The 19,367-nt window shown below is 36.1% G+C and overlaps 1 protein-coding gene across 8 annotated transcripts in view; it reads right to left on the bottom strand.

Moving 5' to 3' along the window:
• Positions 1-2,995: 2,995 nt before the first annotated feature.
• nrg2a (neuregulin 2a) overlaps positions 2,996-19,367 on the bottom strand; it is a 191,144-nt gene continuing 174,772 nt past the window's right edge. For 5 of the 8 annotated variants that reach the window (XM_056446718.1, XM_056446711.1, XM_056446712.1 and 2 more), the window contains 3 exons: positions 18,763-18,890; positions 15,843-16,067; positions 2,996-8,701 (listed from right to left, as the gene is read on the bottom strand). In XM_056446718.1, the coding sequence (XP_056302693.1) occupies positions 8,050-8,701; positions 15,843-16,067; positions 18,763-18,890 (1,005 nt within the window). In that variant the 3' untranslated portion in view covers positions 2,996-8,049. The remainder of the gene's footprint in view (positions 8,702-15,842; positions 16,068-18,762; positions 18,891-19,367) is intronic. The other 3 variants (XM_056446715.1, XM_056446716.1, XM_056446714.1) reach the window with 1 other exon arrangement.

Genomic DNA, 19,367 nt, shown 5'->3' with positions numbered 1-19,367 from the left:
GCCGTGAGATTGTGTTGGCATATTCACACATTTTGCTGCTCTGATGAACAACTAATCAGAATTTTGTGGCGGCTGACGCCAATTCTACATGCTAAATTGGTCCAAGTAGCACCAAAATTAACCTGATGAGACGATGAGATGTCATCTAGCCTCCGATGGTCCGATGCGGCCCAATGGCTAATATGTATGGCACATTTTTAGCTGCATGCGGTCCAAAATCAAAAACTGATGGTTAAACCTTGAGTTAAACAGAGAAAGGTTATACCAAGTGTTGTGAAACAAGCTAACTTGATCTTAACCATAGTTTAGACAGAGCCAACTTAACCAACTTATTTTGTGCAACAGGCCTCCGATATCAAATTAATCCAAATTGTGGCACTCACAAAAAAACAAACAAACAAACAAAACAAAAAAACAACAACAACAACAAAAAACATCAAGTTATCTGTAAAAAATGTTTTCTCGAATCCTGCTAAATGCTGGATATAAATTCCGAAGGCGGTTCATTCCTCTGTGGAGACCCCAGATTAATATAGGGACTAAGCTGAAAAGAAAATGAATGAACGAATGAATAAATTCAGCAATCTGCATTAGAAAGAAAGATGTCAGAAGCAAAATCCAGATTGCAGTCAGTTTTTCACATTCTAGTCTTACAGTTTTAGTTCTAAAATTAAGACTGAATTCCCATTGAGCATATTGTAAAATATTAGTTTACACTTCACAATTCTAAACTACTTGAAGATCTCCACATATGTGACGGTTAGAGATAACATACTCAGTCTGTTTTACAGCATTTGAGGTACATAATCGAGCAAGTAATTACCTCTTAAAATTCTAAGCATGAAACTTAAAACAGGTAGGCTGCAGTCCACCAACAATTAAGTTACCATAGCCTGGTGTATTCAAGTGTACTTGGCAGCTACTCAGCAACACAGTGAAGCATATGTTTCATGTTTAGGCATGTCAGGATTGACCAGAGACTGCAGAAACACATAAAATGAGAGCTGATCAGGGTCATGGAGGGGAAAGCAAAGTGTTGGCGATGATGAGCCCCAGATGAATGTTTTGGAAATGTCTTACAAGACACAACGAATCGCCTTTAATGCACTGAAGCTCAGATGTGTGCAGCTGGAAGCGAAGCAGTTGAGAGAGAAACCACTCTGACCTTGTTCTTCAGCCTCCTCGGTCTGTCTGTTCATGCCGTGTGTCGTGCCAATGTCACACACACAGGGTTATAATAATCCGTAAAGCCCTGGAACATCCACAGACATGTGCAAGCATTAACTATTGTGTACATCCATAACATTTCTCTTGCATTCATGTTAATAAAGTCTACAAAAGGATGGTGAATCTGCTCATAAATTAAAAATTCTTTATATTTACTTTATTTCTTTAAATCTAAAGTCAAATTCCTGTAAAAACATGGTGGATTTATGATTCACCATAATTTATTTAGTAAATTTATGATTCACAGCAAGAATGAATGCAATTAAATGAATGCAATTAAAACACTTTCAAAAACTGGAACAACGAGGTGTCATTAATCTATTCATCTCTATATTATGTTACTTATGGAACACTGAGTGATTTCTAAAGCTAACAGTAAATGACGATAAGGTAGATTAGAAGAGGAAAGGCAAAACAAATGACAAAGCATTGGTGTGAAAACAAACCTGGGCAGAAATGTGATAAGAAAAAACAAAAAGTTCTTATTGTACTCTAATGAAATCTAAATGGGATGTTTACTGTAAATTAGATTAATCTGCAGGAAATGTTGGACTTAGGTGACGGCATCAAATGTTCTTGTTGCAACTGCAGAAGATTTTATCACGATATACAACATTATTGACATAGATATTGACATTAGGCTGCAAAGAAGGATTACATTTGTATACGTTACTACAAAATAATAACGAATTTCGGTTATCAACAAACCTGTAATTACCATACGTTAAAATACAATAGCAATTGCACTGAAATTTATTTCATTTTTTTGCAAATTTGCTGCAAACAATTAATAGGTGTCGAATTTAAACAAACAAATTAAATATAACCTTCAACCTAATTTGTTTGTTTAAATTCAGCTCAAATAAATTGTTTACAACCACGTAACATATTAAAGTAAATTCAAGGAATCATCTTTGAATTTTTTTGTTTGTGTGTGTGTGTGTGTGTGTGTGTGTGTGTGTGTGTGTGTGTGTGTGTGTGTGTGTTTGCAATTAGCGTCTGACAATACATGGCATTTCGGAGGTAAGAAATAATAATATCTGCCAAATCTTACTGTAAAAGATAGGTAAATGTTGGATGATTATCAGAAATGTACAGTGCCTCTAGAGCAAGAAAGAACTATATCGTGTTCTATGTCTTTAATATTGTCAGCTAAGAAAAAAAAATGTAGACCGCGTTAATAAAAGACATGAAAGTAACCTACCTTAATCATTTGCAATAAACTTTGCAGTCAGTTTCATAACAATAAACGCATTTTAGTTTTAGTAGGCATTTTAGTTTTTGAACGACGGGCGAGTTTCTGATGAAAATGCTAGTTTCTGATGTTTCCTCAGCAAAAATAAATAAATAAATAACTAAATTGTAAAAAAATGCCAGCGAAAATGAATATTTCCTCACATGACGAAAGCTTCAACTCATACAGGTAGTGCTTATGTGTAAACAAATTAAAGTTAAAGTCCGTCAATGTTTTTATTGAATTTAGAGTTAATAACCATAAAAACGAGGTTTTACACTAATCAGTTTAGCTGTTGTTTAAAACTCCCGCACCATAAAGGCTACACCTCAAAAAAATAATAATTGGTTAATATTCGTGAAGGAAATATGCAGAAGAAAATAAATTATGAGCTGCAAATACAATTTGAGTTGTCTAATAAATAAGTGCATCACACCAATACCACTGCTCAGTATATGATCAGGTATTAAGGGTCAGTTCACCAAAATAATTCTGCAGAGAAGAAACAGACAGCAGGTCAGATATGGGCATGTGTCAAAATGATACCATGAAAGATTTATTTTCTCATATGAACAGGTGTTTTCATTTTATTTTTACAATCTATGACAGTCAAGTGTGTTTGTCTCACTTTTCAATATCCTCTAGCATTTCCCAAGAATGGACATGATGGGGGAAGATTTCTTTTTTATTGCTGAATGTAAAAAAAGTAATAAAATAATAATAATACACATCCACTGACTCGAGGGGAAAAAATCATCTGCTGCTTGTACCATGCACCCATCTAACCTTGACCACAAGGACATGCAGAAGTGAGGTGTTTAGACGTTTCAAGCGGGGAAACAAAAAGTATAAATAAACTGGCAGGACATAACCATCAAGAGGTTGAATAGCGATATCACATTAAACTAACTAGAGCATTTTGGCATTTCTCAAACATACAAATAAAACTCAAAATGTAAGGAAGAAAGGTAGGGTAACCAATTTCCACCCAAACTTCAAACAAAACATGTCTTCATTTCATATGTATAAAAATTATATTTCATTTTGCTGTCATAATACAGCAACCCCATTTATCATTGTATTTTTGTTCTATTTATCTTATTTTTTTTTACCAAAATAGTCACAACTCATCTCTTCTTTTATGCAAGAAGTCCATGAAACACTTAGCATGTCTAGTTCTAATCTTCCTCTTTTATTTGGTGTTGATTTCAGTAACCCAGTGGACTGCACCTCTCTCAACTTTCTATGATCTTCTCAACACTGAGGCAAGCTGATGCTGACTGTGGACGCTCTTCGTAGTAAGTGAAAAGTTAGAAACAGGTGATTTCACTTTATCTAACGCTTATCCACACTGACTGGTTTTTAATGTTGGAGTGCATCCATCCGAACAGAGTCAGTCAGCACAGCTGTTTCTGGTTTCGTTTGGGCCCAATGAGTACTTTAATATGAACATGTAGTAACATATGACAAATAATGATAAACCGATGACATAGCATTCATTATAAATTAATAATAATAATGAACTGCACTATTTGGTGTGTTTAACTGTGATATATTTTAAATAGTTATAAAATACGTGGACATAACAAAAAAAGTAACTGGAAACATCTTGGTTACGTGTGTAACCTTCGTTCCCTGAAGGAGGATATGGAGACGGTGTGTCGTGACAACATTAGGGGATTCCGCTTTGCAGAATCACATCTGAATAGGATGACGGCCCAAAGGTATTTTTAAGTGGAATTAGCATGTAAGGCCACACTTGCATACATACAGGTATATAAGCCGCCAGCATGCAGGCACTTATTCAGGTTAGCGCTGAGGACCCGAGACAGCACTTAGCATTCAACTGGTGGTTCAGGTCATCAAGATGCCTCAGTTTCTTCCTCCAGGGAATTTGGGTTACATATGTAACTGAGATATTCTCTTTCAGTAGGTCACTGTGAGTGTGTTGTAAGGCATTAAGGGTCCCTATGGAAAGCTTCACAAACACTGAAACAGGTTACAAGTTTTGGGTGCAACAAGCGCAAGTATGTGCATACAAATCATCCAACACTACACCATCCTATGCACCAAGCATGATAGTCAAATATTACCAAGGGAAAAAAAAGCTTAGTAGTGGAGAGCATAGCTCCGGGTTAAGGAGAATGGAGCAGCTAATGTGACTGATGAGTAGGTCAGGGCAAGTGCTAACTCCTGTCTGCCACATCAGTTTCGAGAAGGATGGGTGCTTCCTTCTTACCTTGATGAATGAAGTATAAATGGTATTATACACAGGAAGAGACTGGCATGTTAAATCTTACAAACGTGTTGTGTTGCCCAGCCCACAACAGCATTTCCCCTCTGCGGACCTCTGAAGAAGACAAAGATTTCCTAAAGCTCTGGGTGCGGTCCACGTACATCTACAATGTGCAAACAGGACAGCAATGTCAAGGCTGGGTCTGCTTCCTTCAAAGGCCACACTTCCATCCTCACCCCCTGGTTACAGAAGGGAGTGTTGGGGACCTTGGGAACATAAGCTGGCCATAGTCTGAAGATGATTCAACAGTCAGTTGGCCCAAATTCAAGGCACTTTTAGATAACTGGAAATGCCAGCAAGATCACTACCCTCTTGATGGAAGTGAGCATGGTCAGGAGTGCTGTCTTCAGGGACAGGATATTGCTTGACTCCCTTAAATGGCTCAGTTATATTTCTATGCAGTTGTGCAAGGAGACTACAGGGAGATTCCAAGGGTACAAGAAGCAGCCTAAGAGGGCTCAACTTCCTGGCGCTCTCAAGAGAGAGCCATGTGCCATGTGAGCTAGTTCCTGACTGTCCTGCCATTAGATGTGTCACAGTGAGCTGTGATGGCAGCAGCATGAACCTTCAGGTTGGAGGATGAAAACCTCCTTTCTTACTTCTCTTAAATGATAGAGTGCACAACACTGATCAGGCATCATCTCAACAAGAAGATCATCAATCAATGAACAGACTACACTTTCGAGTGTAGGCTTAACTCTAGAGTATAGGTCTCAAACTCGATTCCTGGAGGGTCGCAGTTCTGCAGTTTCGCTCCAACCTTAATCAAACACAGCTGATCCAACTATTCAAGATTTTCAAAACTACTAGACACTACTAGATCAGCTGTGTTTGATTAGCGTTGGAGCAAAAGTGTGCAGAGCTGTGGCCCTCCGGGATTTGAGTTTGAGACCTATGCTCTAGAGGAAGCAGTCAGGCCTGACTGACGGTGTCTTCCATGTACCATCTAGGAGCCCAACATCGAGTTTCCATAGATCTCCATGCTGCACCACCCCTGACAAAGAATATCTTTATTTAGGGAATCAGCCAAGAAGGGTTGTTTAGTTTAGCAGGAAGACAAATGCCTGCCCGCCAATGCTGCAATGGACATTTGATTCTCAGGAGTCTCAAAGGATATGCTGACCATGACTGTCTACATAGTACAGTAAACCACCACATCCAGAATCACACAGAATGAACAACAAAAGACATGTTGCTTTTACTTGGAGAAACTGCTATTTTGAACAGACTGAAGTGCCACATAGGATTTAGAGTGGCCTACCAAACCACCACCGAAGCACTATGACAACAGTCATTTACAAAAACTGACTGATTCTGACCGGTGCAGTTGCAAGCTGAGCTGCATGCAATGCTTTTAATGCCCACACCCAACCCCACCCCTACCCATCACAGTGACGTCACTAGCTCCATTGAGTCTGACAATGCATCTCTGGGATATGCAGTCTCAGCTTGCAAATCCAAGTCTGCATCCAGATACAATTGGGTTCTAAAGCAAAAATTGGAAAGAGTAGCTGTACATTGGCGACAAATATACCTGTATGTATACAGAAGTGACCTCGCATGTTGATTTCATGCGCCACATTGTAATGGCCCATTTTCAAACTATTCAGAGCTGATTGGCCTCCTGTGAGGAATCCCCAAACAATCCCCTAAATAGAACTCATAGTGACCGACTGAAAGGGAACAAACAGTCTTCACATTACACATAAAAATGAAATGCACTGGAACACAAGTTAAATATAAAGCTTGCATATATTGGCATTTTAAAGACCCCTAATAATTTTCACAGCTATTTGTCTTGCCATTTGATACTGTGTGTATGTGATTGTGTGTTCTGCACAGAACCCTCTTCAGGGCTGTTCACACAGGACACATTTAAATGACAGAACTGAAAAAAGCCCCATAATGTAAATATGAATAGGCATATCCCACCCCTAGATTCATCTGATTGGTCCAATCTGCATGTCAGAGTTCAATTTGACATGGTGTCAGAAAATGTGGCTTTCGTGAAGCGAAATATAAATAACTAAATAAATAATATATTTTCTAATAATGTAAAAGTTGTTTCTTTATACATAATATACACCATATTCCAAGGGTTAGGCCTGTTTGACTGCAAATATCTTGGTATATATATATATTAAAATAAATCTAGTAAGGATGCATCCCATGTGAACGCCCTTATCCTATCTGGGAGTACCAGGATCAAATGGTAGAGTGGATGCCTCTTTCAGCCTGGTGTCAGTCTGTCTTCAGTTCTGCGTTAGAGGAAGATGTGCGGTGGAGTGAGGTCCTGAGACGCTGTGAGGCCTTCCATTCCTCCTGTCTATCTGTCTGCTGGCCACTCTAACCGGATGGATGTGCTGATAATGAGGGTGACTCGACTGAGGGAAGGGAAAGTGGGTTGAGAGTGGGAAAGACTATATGTTCTTTATTTCTTTGTTATCTGTCAAAAGCTATTAACTCTGACAGGCCAGTACGGCCCCCTCACACTTAACCCCCTTTGGAAAGAAAAGGCTCCCGTGTGACAAACCTTACCCTGTAGGGATGCAAAGCAAGTCAAGGCGGTACATCTGTAAGACGACATCAGGTGCCCACATGCGTAACTCTAAACAACAGCAGCATATTTCTCAGAGCCACAGTCATTCCGAGGCCTCTCATTTGGTCGTTTACATACACACACACACACACGCGCACACACGCACACACACATACAGACTTATTTTCCAAAACCCCAATTGCATTTGTCATCGATTTCCTGTTGGCAAAGCAACATGATCATAAAACATCTCAAATTCATGTAAACATACACCTTATGTTAGAGTGGTTTATATTGCATGATGGTGGGGGGAGGGGTATGTCACAGTTCAAATGGGGGTCAGCTCCCAAAAAGAACACAACCTGGAAAGGAAATAAAGGAAAAAAGGCCAAAAAGAGACAACAAAAGAGTAAACGAGTATAAAAAATGAGGCGTCCGTATAAGAAAGGCTACAAAAAACTCCACTGTCCCTCTGCAATCAGCATACAGCAAAAGGCACCACAATATTACTCTATTTTTTTTTAAGTTGTGAAAAAGTTGGCACATATTTTTTATGCTGTAAATCAAAATGTACATATAAATAGAGTTTTCCCTATAAAAAAGTCTTTGCTGTTAACTAGTAGACAACGTTTGCTAAAATGAAAATAAATATTTCATTTGTTTATAATATCTGTCAGTTATATAAAATAAAAATATTTCTTATAGGTGCATGTCTATAGTAGATCTTTTTTTGTGGATAGTTTGGCGGTCTCTCTAGTGGGGTGCATTGTCCGGTTTGGATCGCGAGTGCGTCAGTCTGGTCTGTGTGTTGGCGCGAGACCCATGCCGCCCGCTCTGGGCGTGAGAAGTCCGCGTGTCAGGCACAGGCCTGTAGAGGGCAGAGGGCTCGGCGGCATTCATGTTCTGCATACTGAGGAAGGGCGTGCTCTCACCTTCCTCTTCTTCCGAGTCACTGTCAGACAAGCAGCTGCGTGAGCCCAAGTCCCTGGACGGCTGGTAGCCGCGCGGCGCCACGTGGCCGTTGAGCCTGGACCTGCGCCAGCGCCGACTGCTTCTCTTTGGTTGCTCCATCGAGGAGAGGTACTCCTGGGTGCTTTCATACTCTTCCTCCTGAGCCAGCCGGTATGGGCTGGAGGGAAGGCTGCCCGTGCTGTCTCGTAGGTAGCTGCCGCGCTGCTGCTGCCGGTAGGGTTCGTGGCCCCGTGCCTCGTGCAGGGGCACCTGGTACCGCCGCAGCAGGGGCTGGTCTTCCTCTGGCGGGTAGGGAGCGTGGGCGGCGGGAGGCAGAGACATGGCGTGGCTGGCATTGGGAGACGTGATCTGGAAGGTAGGCACCTGCGGGGGCAGTGAGTAATGGAAGTCCACAGGAGACAGGCGAGCCGGTGTGGTCAGCGCTGACACATACCTGTGGTAAGTGAAGGACAGGGAGAGAGATAGACAGATAGACAGAAAGAGAGAGAGAGCAAGCCAGAGCAGGGAAGGAGAAGGTTGTGTGGAACAGATATGCACATCAGTCAAACATTTCAAGTACACATACTGCAAAAGGGGCCCACCACCGAAATTAAGTCATATATGGGTTCTCAACCTTTTTGGTCATGTTTCGACATTGTCACACTCTCAACCACTTGTCAGAATAAATCTATTTACTATTGGATCTTACAAAAGTGGCGCTAGTGTATTATTATTATTTATTCAGTATCCTTTAGAATTTCGTTCCTACACTCTCAGAAAAAATTACACGGTGGTACAAATAACGTTCCTTGAGAAACAGTTTTGTACCTTTGTAAATATTTTACTTTATATTGTACAGAAAAGACCTCTTATGATATTGTTCTGTGCCTTTTATGATATAACTGAAATGAAGGTACACAATTGTTCTCATATAGAAGGTACAAAAATGTTTTGAACAACTTTATTACAATACCTATGAAAATAAACATTACTGGAAAGGCAAAGCGATATTATAAAGAACTTCCATATTAAAACATGAATCATCATTTCAAAGTATATGTTTAAAGAAACTCATAAACATTAATTATCAAGTTTTATAATACAATTATACAAAACAACGGGTAAAACATAAAACTATAGGTATTGTAAACGAAACATTTAAGGCATTTTAATTAAATGTACCTTTATGGATCACATTTGTACCTTTTGATGAAGGTACAATATTGTATCTGCAGGTTTTAAAAAACAAAGTTTTCTATGGTACAAATCATGTACTTAAACTGCAATAGTACAAATTGTTTCGTTGACTTAAAATACAATTCTGTCGAATAAAAAGGTACTGCCCCAGTGATAAGGGTTGGTACCTTCTTTGGTACAACATTGTACCATTTTTTTCAGAGAGTGTACTGTCCATTCAAGATAGATCGATTCAATTAATTAATTAAATTATTAAATAATAAATATATCCTTTTTCTGTAGAGCTGACAATTATTTGAGTACGCCTTCTATACTGTCACTGGTTATGTGTGCACAAAAGTGTTCTCGTAGTTTCATAATATTCTGATTAAACTACTGAAGACACATAAACTGTTTTGACAATGTTTTTGGTACCTTTCTGGCCTTTGGCCTTTGTCTAAGGAGCATCAGGGAGCTCTTAGATTTCACCCACCATATCTTAATTTGTATTCTAAAGATGAACGTAGGTTTCAGAATGCATCAAGATTCTCTCTTTAATTAATTCTTAGCTTAGTTTTTAGAGTGCTCTAGGCTAGATTAAAAAAAATGCTAATGAAGAAGACTGCTTGTGTGTTCGACTGATTCATGCAAGTGGTCAGATGTACTTGGATGTCAGCTTTTAAGCTGACATATTAATACAGATTACACTCACTAAAAGCACTCCTGTAACAGACTTAAACCATTCCTAACTTTATTAATGATTATTTTTGTTTTGAGTGGTATGTGTAAGGAATTGGATGCAAGCAGAGTACTGCTGTTTGTAATGCATTCAGTGCCATCTTCTGTTAAAAACTAAGGTTATAATAAGTTTCAGAGAAAATCAAAATGCATTCAGAAAATCCCTGAATTGATGACAAATCATTTCTCAAATCAATTTATCACCACAGCTCCATGCCTCCTTTTTCATTAACAGTACATCAATACAAGGTATAGCCTGTATTTAATGTATGCAAACATTTTTGACGCTATGTGGGAGACCTCGAGGTTGAGAACCTACTTCATAAATTCTCACGTTTATAGAAAACCTGGATTTCATTAACTGTTGAAAAAGTCATGTTAAAATCCATTCTCCGTCATGAATATCAGAAATTCAATGCCCTAGCGGTGTGTCAGCTGCTCATTTTCCACTGTTGTTGTCATGCAGTATTATATCAATTGATGCCCCCCCTTGCTATGGCACTAAAAAAATGTTAGTGTGCACACTAAGACATGGCGGCTGAAAGCTCAATAGCAAATGGCAAAAGATAAGCAAAAGTTACTGGAACAAATGAGGCCAAGTCAAACCTTCCAGTCTAGGTTTATAAACCACCAGATGGATAACAAGTCTAGCCTTAAGAGTTTCCTCACCATTAGCGTGAATAATGCTACACTTAATCATGTAAGCGGGTAATACAAGTTACAAGTATTGGCAATTTTGATACATAGCGATACTGAGATATTTGAAATGACAAAATATTGCTTTTCCATTCTCATTCATTCATTTCCCTTTGGCTTAGTCCCTTTATTCATCAAGGGTCCCCAGAGCACAATGAATCGCTGCTTTTTCATATAGTGAACTCCAAAAGAGAATTCACACACTAGGCTAAACATGGCAAAATATCCTTCAAACCTAAAACACAGTCAGTTATTCTAAAGTGAAAGTAAAATAGTTTTGAGGAATTTTTTAAGTTTTGAGGTGAAAGTGGTGGCAGCTTAAACTTATTATCAAGTAAATCTTATTAATATTAATGTTAATATACATTAATCAACAACTAAAGACAGTAACAAATATCAATGTTTTTATTTTCATATTTATGTTATTAGTATTTTATTAATATATGTATATACGCTTCTTTAAATATTTATTTCAGTTATATTTTAATTGTATTATAATTATTACATAATACTGAATATTTAAATGTTTAGATGATTTGTGTACAATACAATTTGTAAAGTAATATTGTAATAGTAATAGTTTCTTATGTATTATATAAAAGAACTGGGTAACACTTTATAATAACTACACACTATGAATCATTTAGTAAGCATTAGCATCTAGTGAATTCATTATTTGTTAAGCATTAACTCTACATTAATAAACGTTAGTAAGCCGTTTATAACTGCAGCTACAAATCCTGTATTCTTGACTTATAAGCACCTATATAATGTGCTTAATAATTGTATTTTCATACTTTGTTAATGATTTATTTTTCATTACTAAATTAAGTATTGCATTATTTACAAACCAGTTGTATTTAAGAGTAGTTGAGGGTTTTTAAGATAATTCAGAATGAGTTAGTAAATGATTAATAAACTATTGAAATCAACATTTACATATCTTATTATTCAGGCATATACTAATAGTTAACTAATATGTTAATAAATGCTTTATTAACTCAACTTCACGCAATTTTGTGACCTAATCTAAAGTGAGGACTATTTATGCTTTATAAATCCCTTATAGATGACAATTAAAGGCTCAGAATCAAATGAACAATAATCTATGCACTCTTTTCTAAAAAAATTAAATTACTGTAAAGTTTAAACATTGCCAAATAACAGGAGTGTCAAAACACGACATAAAACTGGATAAAACAACAATATAATAATTTAACAATATAATAAGATGCAATGTTTAAACTCTACAGTTATTTTATTTTAGATAAGGTTGCAAAGATTTATTTTTCATTTGAAGTACAGTTTTATTTGTGTATCTTTAAATAAAAAGGAATGAATAATGTCATTTTTACCTGTTTAGAATTTAACTGAGCCTTTAATTGTCATTTATAAGGGATTTATAAAGCATAAATAGTCCTCACTTTAGATTAGGTCACAAAACTGGATGAAGTTGAGTTAATAAAGCATTTATTAACATAAATAGTAACCCTTAATATACGCCTGAATAATAAGACATATAAACGTTGATTTCAATAATTTATTAATCATTTACTAACTCATTCTGAATTATCCTAAAAACCCTCAACTACTTTTAAATACAAATGGTTTGTAAATAATGCAATAATTTAGTAATGAAAAATAAATCATTAACAAAGTATGAAAGTACAAGTATTAAGCACATTATAAATATGTTTTTAAGTCAAGAATACAGCATTTGTAGCTGCAGTTATAAACTGCTTACTAACGTTTATTAATGTAGAGTTAATGCTTAACAGATAATGAATTAACTATTTGTTAATGCTTAATAAATGATTTATAGTGTTTAGTTATTACCAAGAACTGTTACCAAGAACTGTTGTAACTAAGTGGTTCTTTTGATTTAATTTGCATTTTAAACCTAAAATAAATATAAAATTATTTTATTTTATATAAATTTTTAGCTCATACTCTCAAAAACATTCTGTAAATATCTGCAGATTAAAAAAAGTCTGCATATACTCTCTGGCCCTGGTTATTAGTTGTAATTAACATATTTATTTATTACTGACTGTTCGTTTGTAATCAGTAATGCAACTTTCTTTAAGTTTGGCCAGTATTCGCTTCTAATAATTGATTCTAATACTGACAATAGAATTAATCATTAAGCATACTGTTAGAATGCTACATGGTTCAAAACATGAAAACAAATATTTAAACCTTCTTTCTTATTTTAGTGAAAATCAAAACAACTGGCCTGACTTGTCCAATTGTAAAAATCTTTATTGCTGAGCCATACTTGAAGGTTTTAACTCTGACAAATGAAGGAATTATATCAACAATTCCGACTGTATTGTAATAAGTTACAAATTTCAGTATGGTGACAACACTAGCATCACAGAGAAATCTTCTGTATCTGTGCCTGTTCCTCTGGCCTGTGCGGTGCGAGTTAAAGTGTCCACAGTCAAACCGGAGCAGAAGAATTAACACTGGCTGCTCATTCAGATTAGCCTTCAGCTGCAGAGGAGGAGAGAAGGTAGAGAAGGAAACACCAGAGACCTGCTTCACCCCAGAGATAACGTGTTGTTCGGCTCTTGTTGACTTAATGAACCCCTCACGGTATAAATTCTCCTGTTTTGGCCCTGGGATGGCGGTGTGGGCGTTTTGCAGGCGAGAGATAACTGTAAATACAGCTGGCCGTGGGCTAGATTTCTCTCTGTGTATCTGGAGCAGTGAGGCTGTGCTTGACCCCAACTCTCTGACTCTCTCAGCAGGGCCAGAGCATCTGCAACATTTGCGCAATGAGTTTTACTGTTCTATTCGTCACGGTACGCTGTGTGCAACATATACAAAGATTTTTGAGGGGTCAGCTTTTTTATTAGCGGAGTTTTGGATAGATTCACAGTTTAATAATGGTTAAATAATTTACTATGAAAATTTTATTGTAAAGATTTAAGTTCTACTTCATGAATATATATATATATATATATATAAATACATATAAATACATATATATATATATATATATATATATATATATATATATATATATATATATATATATATATATACATATATATATATATATATATATATATATACATATATATATATATATATATATATATATATATATATATATATATATATATATATATATATGTATATATATATATATGTATATATATATATATGTATATATATATATATATATATATACATATATATATATATATATATATATATATATATATATATATATATATATATATATATATATATATATATATATATATATACATATACACGTTTATGGTTATGTACTTGTATTTATAGTACTGATATTATCAGTTAATTTATATTTGTGTGAATATACTGTACATATACAGTTGAAATACATTTCACCTTAAATTGAGTAGATTCCAAGGAGTTTATTTGGGTGTAATTAAAAAAGTAATAAGTAGGGCCAGACAGAATCTGCTGACATTTTTTTGCTATTTCTGCGCAGAATTGTGTTAAAAATCTGCAGATTTATGCAGAATTATTTTGGGAGTATCATAACTAAAACCTTAATATATGAAATAAAAAAGTAATACCTTTTAAACTTTTATTTAATGTTTTATTCAATGCAAATCCAATTCGATCCACTTTATTTGAAAAAACAAAACAAAAAAAACAAATCTCTCATTTAATATCTCTACTAAAAGACAGAAAATATTACTTTACAAAGTGTATTGTAAATAAATCATATGAATATTTTCATATTAATCAATAATATTACTGTACTTAGTTTAAAAACTGAATAAATATAAATTTACACACATTTACACAAGTAAAAAAACAGAATCAATGATGGGCTGAAAATCTGCGGAATTCTGCGTGCGCAGATTCTGTGTGGGCCTAATAATAAGGTATAAGGTATAATAAGGTAACTATGCAAAAATTACAATACAAATTATTATTTATTACACTCATGTGATAAAATATAGGATGTTTTCTGTGAAATTAGACATTTTTACCATTCTACCTATGAGCATTTAATTATGAAAGTTTTAAAAATACATAAGTCAAAATTAGCTAGCTTATTTTCTTCAAATAGAGCTTTGTGGCAATTTAATGGCCAACCTTCGAATTATCATGCTATATTATTTCTCCACAGGAGTCCAGCAAAAAAGCTCAATGTGAGATGTTTTGAAGTAAATTATTATGAGCAAGTTTATTTCAATTTAATTGAAGGAATGTGTAAAAATACATATTGCGTTAAATTTCAAGAGTTCACATTTAGATATTGCTTGACGCTATTTGCAGGTTTGGCATGCTGTGTGGGGAGAAAACCCTGAGCTTGGAGATAACTGAGCCCATGGTTCCCGCCTGGTCAATTAGAATATAAGGGGGTCATATCAGGTAGGTCTCGAGAGCTCCTCTCGGAAAGGGCGGATTCTTCCAAAATGAAGATAAGGCAGTAGGGTGAAATCGGTCTATTTATTGTAGGCTTGGATTGATCTGATCGGATTATTGCTGACTATGGATGAGAGTCAATCATATCACGTGCAAATTAGTTTGTAAAACTTCACTTATTAATGAAATCGAAGAATTAAAATGAACAGAAACATAAAAAACAAATATTATCAAAAAATAAATGACATTAAATAATATGAAAAATATATATAAAAATTAAAAAATAATTGGAAAAATTTGACGAAGCTGAGATACTCCAGTCACTGAGTCAGAAAGGATGGATGAGGCTAAATATTATTATTAATTTATCTTTAATTGCTAACACTATTACAAAAATTGCTAACTAACTTTTTTTTTTCCAACATAACAACCCCTAACTCAGGTCTAAAATTCACAGCCTAACACCTCACGCAACAACCATTTGCTATTGACTCTTTCCCTCCACCTATGGCAGTCTCCAGGTATCAAGGCGGCTGCGCACTGAACACATGGTCTTACTGCGCACACTACACCTCTCGTCAGTCCCACAGCTGCAGAAAGAGGCGCACCTGTCGCTGTGCGGAGAGTCCCCGAGCGAGTCGAAAGAGTCGCCGTACTGCAGGGCCGGCCGGTGGGGCTCAGTAAAGCCACAGTGTGCGGCACGCCTGGCCCGAGCCTCCATGCACGCAGGACTGTTGCATTTACTGGTCCCCACTGAGGACGACATCAGGCCGGAAGGACAGTCGGAGAGGACGCTGTCTGTGCGCTCCAGACTCCACGTTCTCCCTTCATGTCTGAGAAAAGGTGGAGAGACAGAGAGAAAAGAGTAGAGGAAAAGGGAAGGAAGAAAGGAAGGAAAGCAAGATAGAAGTAAGCGCAAAGGATGATTAAACCAGTGCTTCTTGACCTGTTTGTTTCCTTTTCATGTGGCTTTGAGAGTTAGCCAGTTGTGTAAGATGGACTGTATGGATATGTTTTATGGGGGCTTTATGGAGTTTTTGGAGATGGATTGATGGTTGTGAAATAATAACATGTTTCATCTTTTTCAATTTGCTTTCATTGAGAAAAATAGGTTAAATGAGTTAAAGCAAGTTGCTTTGGTATTAATTACAGTAATTAATTAGTAATTAGTTTATAAGCTATTTAGTGTTTTTTAACCTGAACACACTGCATAAATGGTATTGTTATTTAATATTTATTCTTTCATTTATGTATATACACTACTTGACAAAAGTCTTGTCACCTATCCAAGTTTTAGATACAACAAATAATAACTTGACTTCTAGTTGATCATTTGGTATCAGAAGTGGCTTATATGAAAGGCAAAGGCCTCTAGATTATGCTTATTATACCAAAATAAAATATGATCATGCCTTGATATTTAACTAGGACAGTAAGGTCTGACTTTGCTTAGACAAAAGTTTTGTTACTTAACAGAAATAATGACTCCCCTGAGCATTGAGGACTGCATCCATACATCTCTGCAATGACTCAAATAACTTATTAATGAAGTCATCTGGAATGGCAAAGAAAGCATTCTTGCAGGACTCCCTTTCATCAAGATTCTTTGGATTCATCTTCAATGCCTCCTTCTTCATCTTACCCCAGACATGCTCAATAATGTTCATTTCTGGTGAAGGGGCTGGCCAATCCTGGAACACCTTGACCTTTTTTGCTTTCAGGAACTTTGATGTCGAGGGTGAAGTATGAGAAGGAGCGCTATCCTGCTGAAGAATTTGCCCTCTCCTGTGGTTTGTAATGTAATGGGCAGCAGAAATGTCATGAGACCTCAGGCTGTTGATGTTGCCATCCACTCTGCAGATCTCTTGCACGCCCCATATTGAATGTAACTCCAAATCATGATTTTTCATTCTCCAAACTTGACTGATTTTTGTGCGAGTCTTTGGACCATGCAGGTTCCAACAGGTCTTCTGCAGTACTGTGGTGATTGGGATGCAGTTCAACAAATGATTCATGGGAAAAATCTACCTTTTGCCACTTTTCCAAATGAAGTTATTATTTGCTGCTCTTACAACTGGGATCGACGACAAGACTTTTGTCAGGTAGTGTATAATGTCAACCATATTTTAGTTTATTTTAATATTTACATTTTTAAATAGTTTAAATTAACAAGAACACTGCTTGGGATGAATAAATTACAGATAAAAATATTGATTCCTGGATGAACTCTAAATGTTGTTTATTTTTAATTTATTATTTATATTTTATAGTTGTTATATTGTTTTACAAAATAAACTGTATTAATTATTTTTATTCAGTGGAAACAAAATTACATATGAACAAACTAAAGTTAATCTACTTTTTAATTTAAAGCTGCAATATGTAAGTTGACACCCAGTGGTTGAACTAGGTATTGCACCCCTGGTTCAAAACACACGCAAGAGCAGGTAGCCAGATTGATAACATCAACAAAGGCTGATTTAAGTCGTGTTCTAACTAAAAGCAATGGCACACGATAGAAGGAATATTGTCCATATTAAAAGAAGTTTTTGTTCTAACCAACACCTAAAATTTTTTAGAAACAGCTTGTATTTGTTGCAGCTGAACAACAGAAAACTGACAATGATCATCTCAGGTACACCTCATGTGCTTTATTCAGCATTGAATGCTAATAATGTGAGTTTGAATGCCATTTTACATGACATTTATTGCCATACTACCAAAAGCAGCAGCACATCTTGAAAATAAACTGTTTGAAATTGAACTTTAGAACGGACTCAGTGCAAGCCACCACATATCAGCGTTTAGCAGGTACATTTAATAATGTTAAAGGTTTAATATGTGTTAATTAGATTATAAACATTACCATTTCGTTGGAGTGCAGTAAGTGCACTATTCTGTGCTTTTGAATGGCTGTATTAAAATTTTTTTGTCGTGTGCAAACAGCCAAAACGAAGAGTCCAAAACTTACATACAGCACCTTCAAGCATTTGCATATTTCAAAATTAGTAACAATAATTTAAATGTATTTTTGATAATATTGCAAATATTACAGCAAATTTGTTTCACAACAAATTAACCAATCAATTTCTCATTCTTCAAAAACTACAGATCTGGCACCACTATTTGCCAAAAAACACGACTCCTCGATTACCACTCAAGTGTTGCCAGATATTTTTAGTGTTTCAAAGCATTCAAGACAGAACAAAAAGAGCACCACCGGTTTAACCCACATGTGTTAGAGAATGAATGTGAGTGACAAGCGTGAAGTGGGAGCCCTGCGAGATGATGGTGCCATATAACCTCTAAATATCTCTGCACTCGCTCACATCTGTGTCTCCACTCTAAAACGGGTGAATAATGGCCGTCTAACTCAGATTCCACATCCAGCGGGTGACAGGAAGTCAAAGAATGCTGAATGAGATGAAAACAGACGTCTGACTCGAGCACGGGTCAGCCAGAGCGTGACCCCGTCATGAGTCCGCACACACATTTGTGATCAGGAAAGACACTCTTTCAGGTGTGTACCTGTGGGTGGAGGAATGAGCCCGGGTGGAGGAGTTGTGGGATCTGGAAGACTGACGGCTGCCAGGAAAAGGTGCCTCTGCTCCGTGCCGAATGACTCTCTCAGTTGCCGGTACATTTTTGGAGATATACTGCAATCAGGTATGAAAATAGGTAATGCTTTACTTGAAGGGGTTATTCATAAGACTGTCATGAAACCATTATAATTGAAATGTGATGTCATGAATAAGGAGATTTAATGCATGCTTATGACATTGAGTGTTATTAGTTCAGGTATGCCATTTTAAAGAAAGATGACATTATTTGAGATGTTTCTGTCAAGATATGTTAACATAATTGCATTTGTCATTTTCAAGACATTAACAAGACATCAAACCTTGTCATAAATCTGTCATAAACATGATTGTCATGATGCTAATATAATTGTGTCATGAAAATTTATAACAGTGTCATTCATATTTTTATTGACCTCTACTATACTGTAAAACTACAAGTGTAAAATCATTAATGTGCTGTAAATCAACTCATTTCATCCAAAGCAACACAGCGGGAAGTGATTATTGCCACTAAAACAAACAGCCCATTATCTTTTACATACATGAGTGATC

This window comes from Danio aesculapii, chromosome 21 (genome assembly GCF_903798145.1).
Source record: "Danio aesculapii chromosome 21, fDanAes4.1, whole genome shotgun sequence".
In the NCBI taxonomy this organism is placed as follows: Eukaryota; Metazoa; Chordata; class Actinopteri; order Cypriniformes; family Danionidae; genus Danio; species Danio aesculapii.
This window is presented reverse-complemented; position numbering and strand designations above follow the sequence as displayed.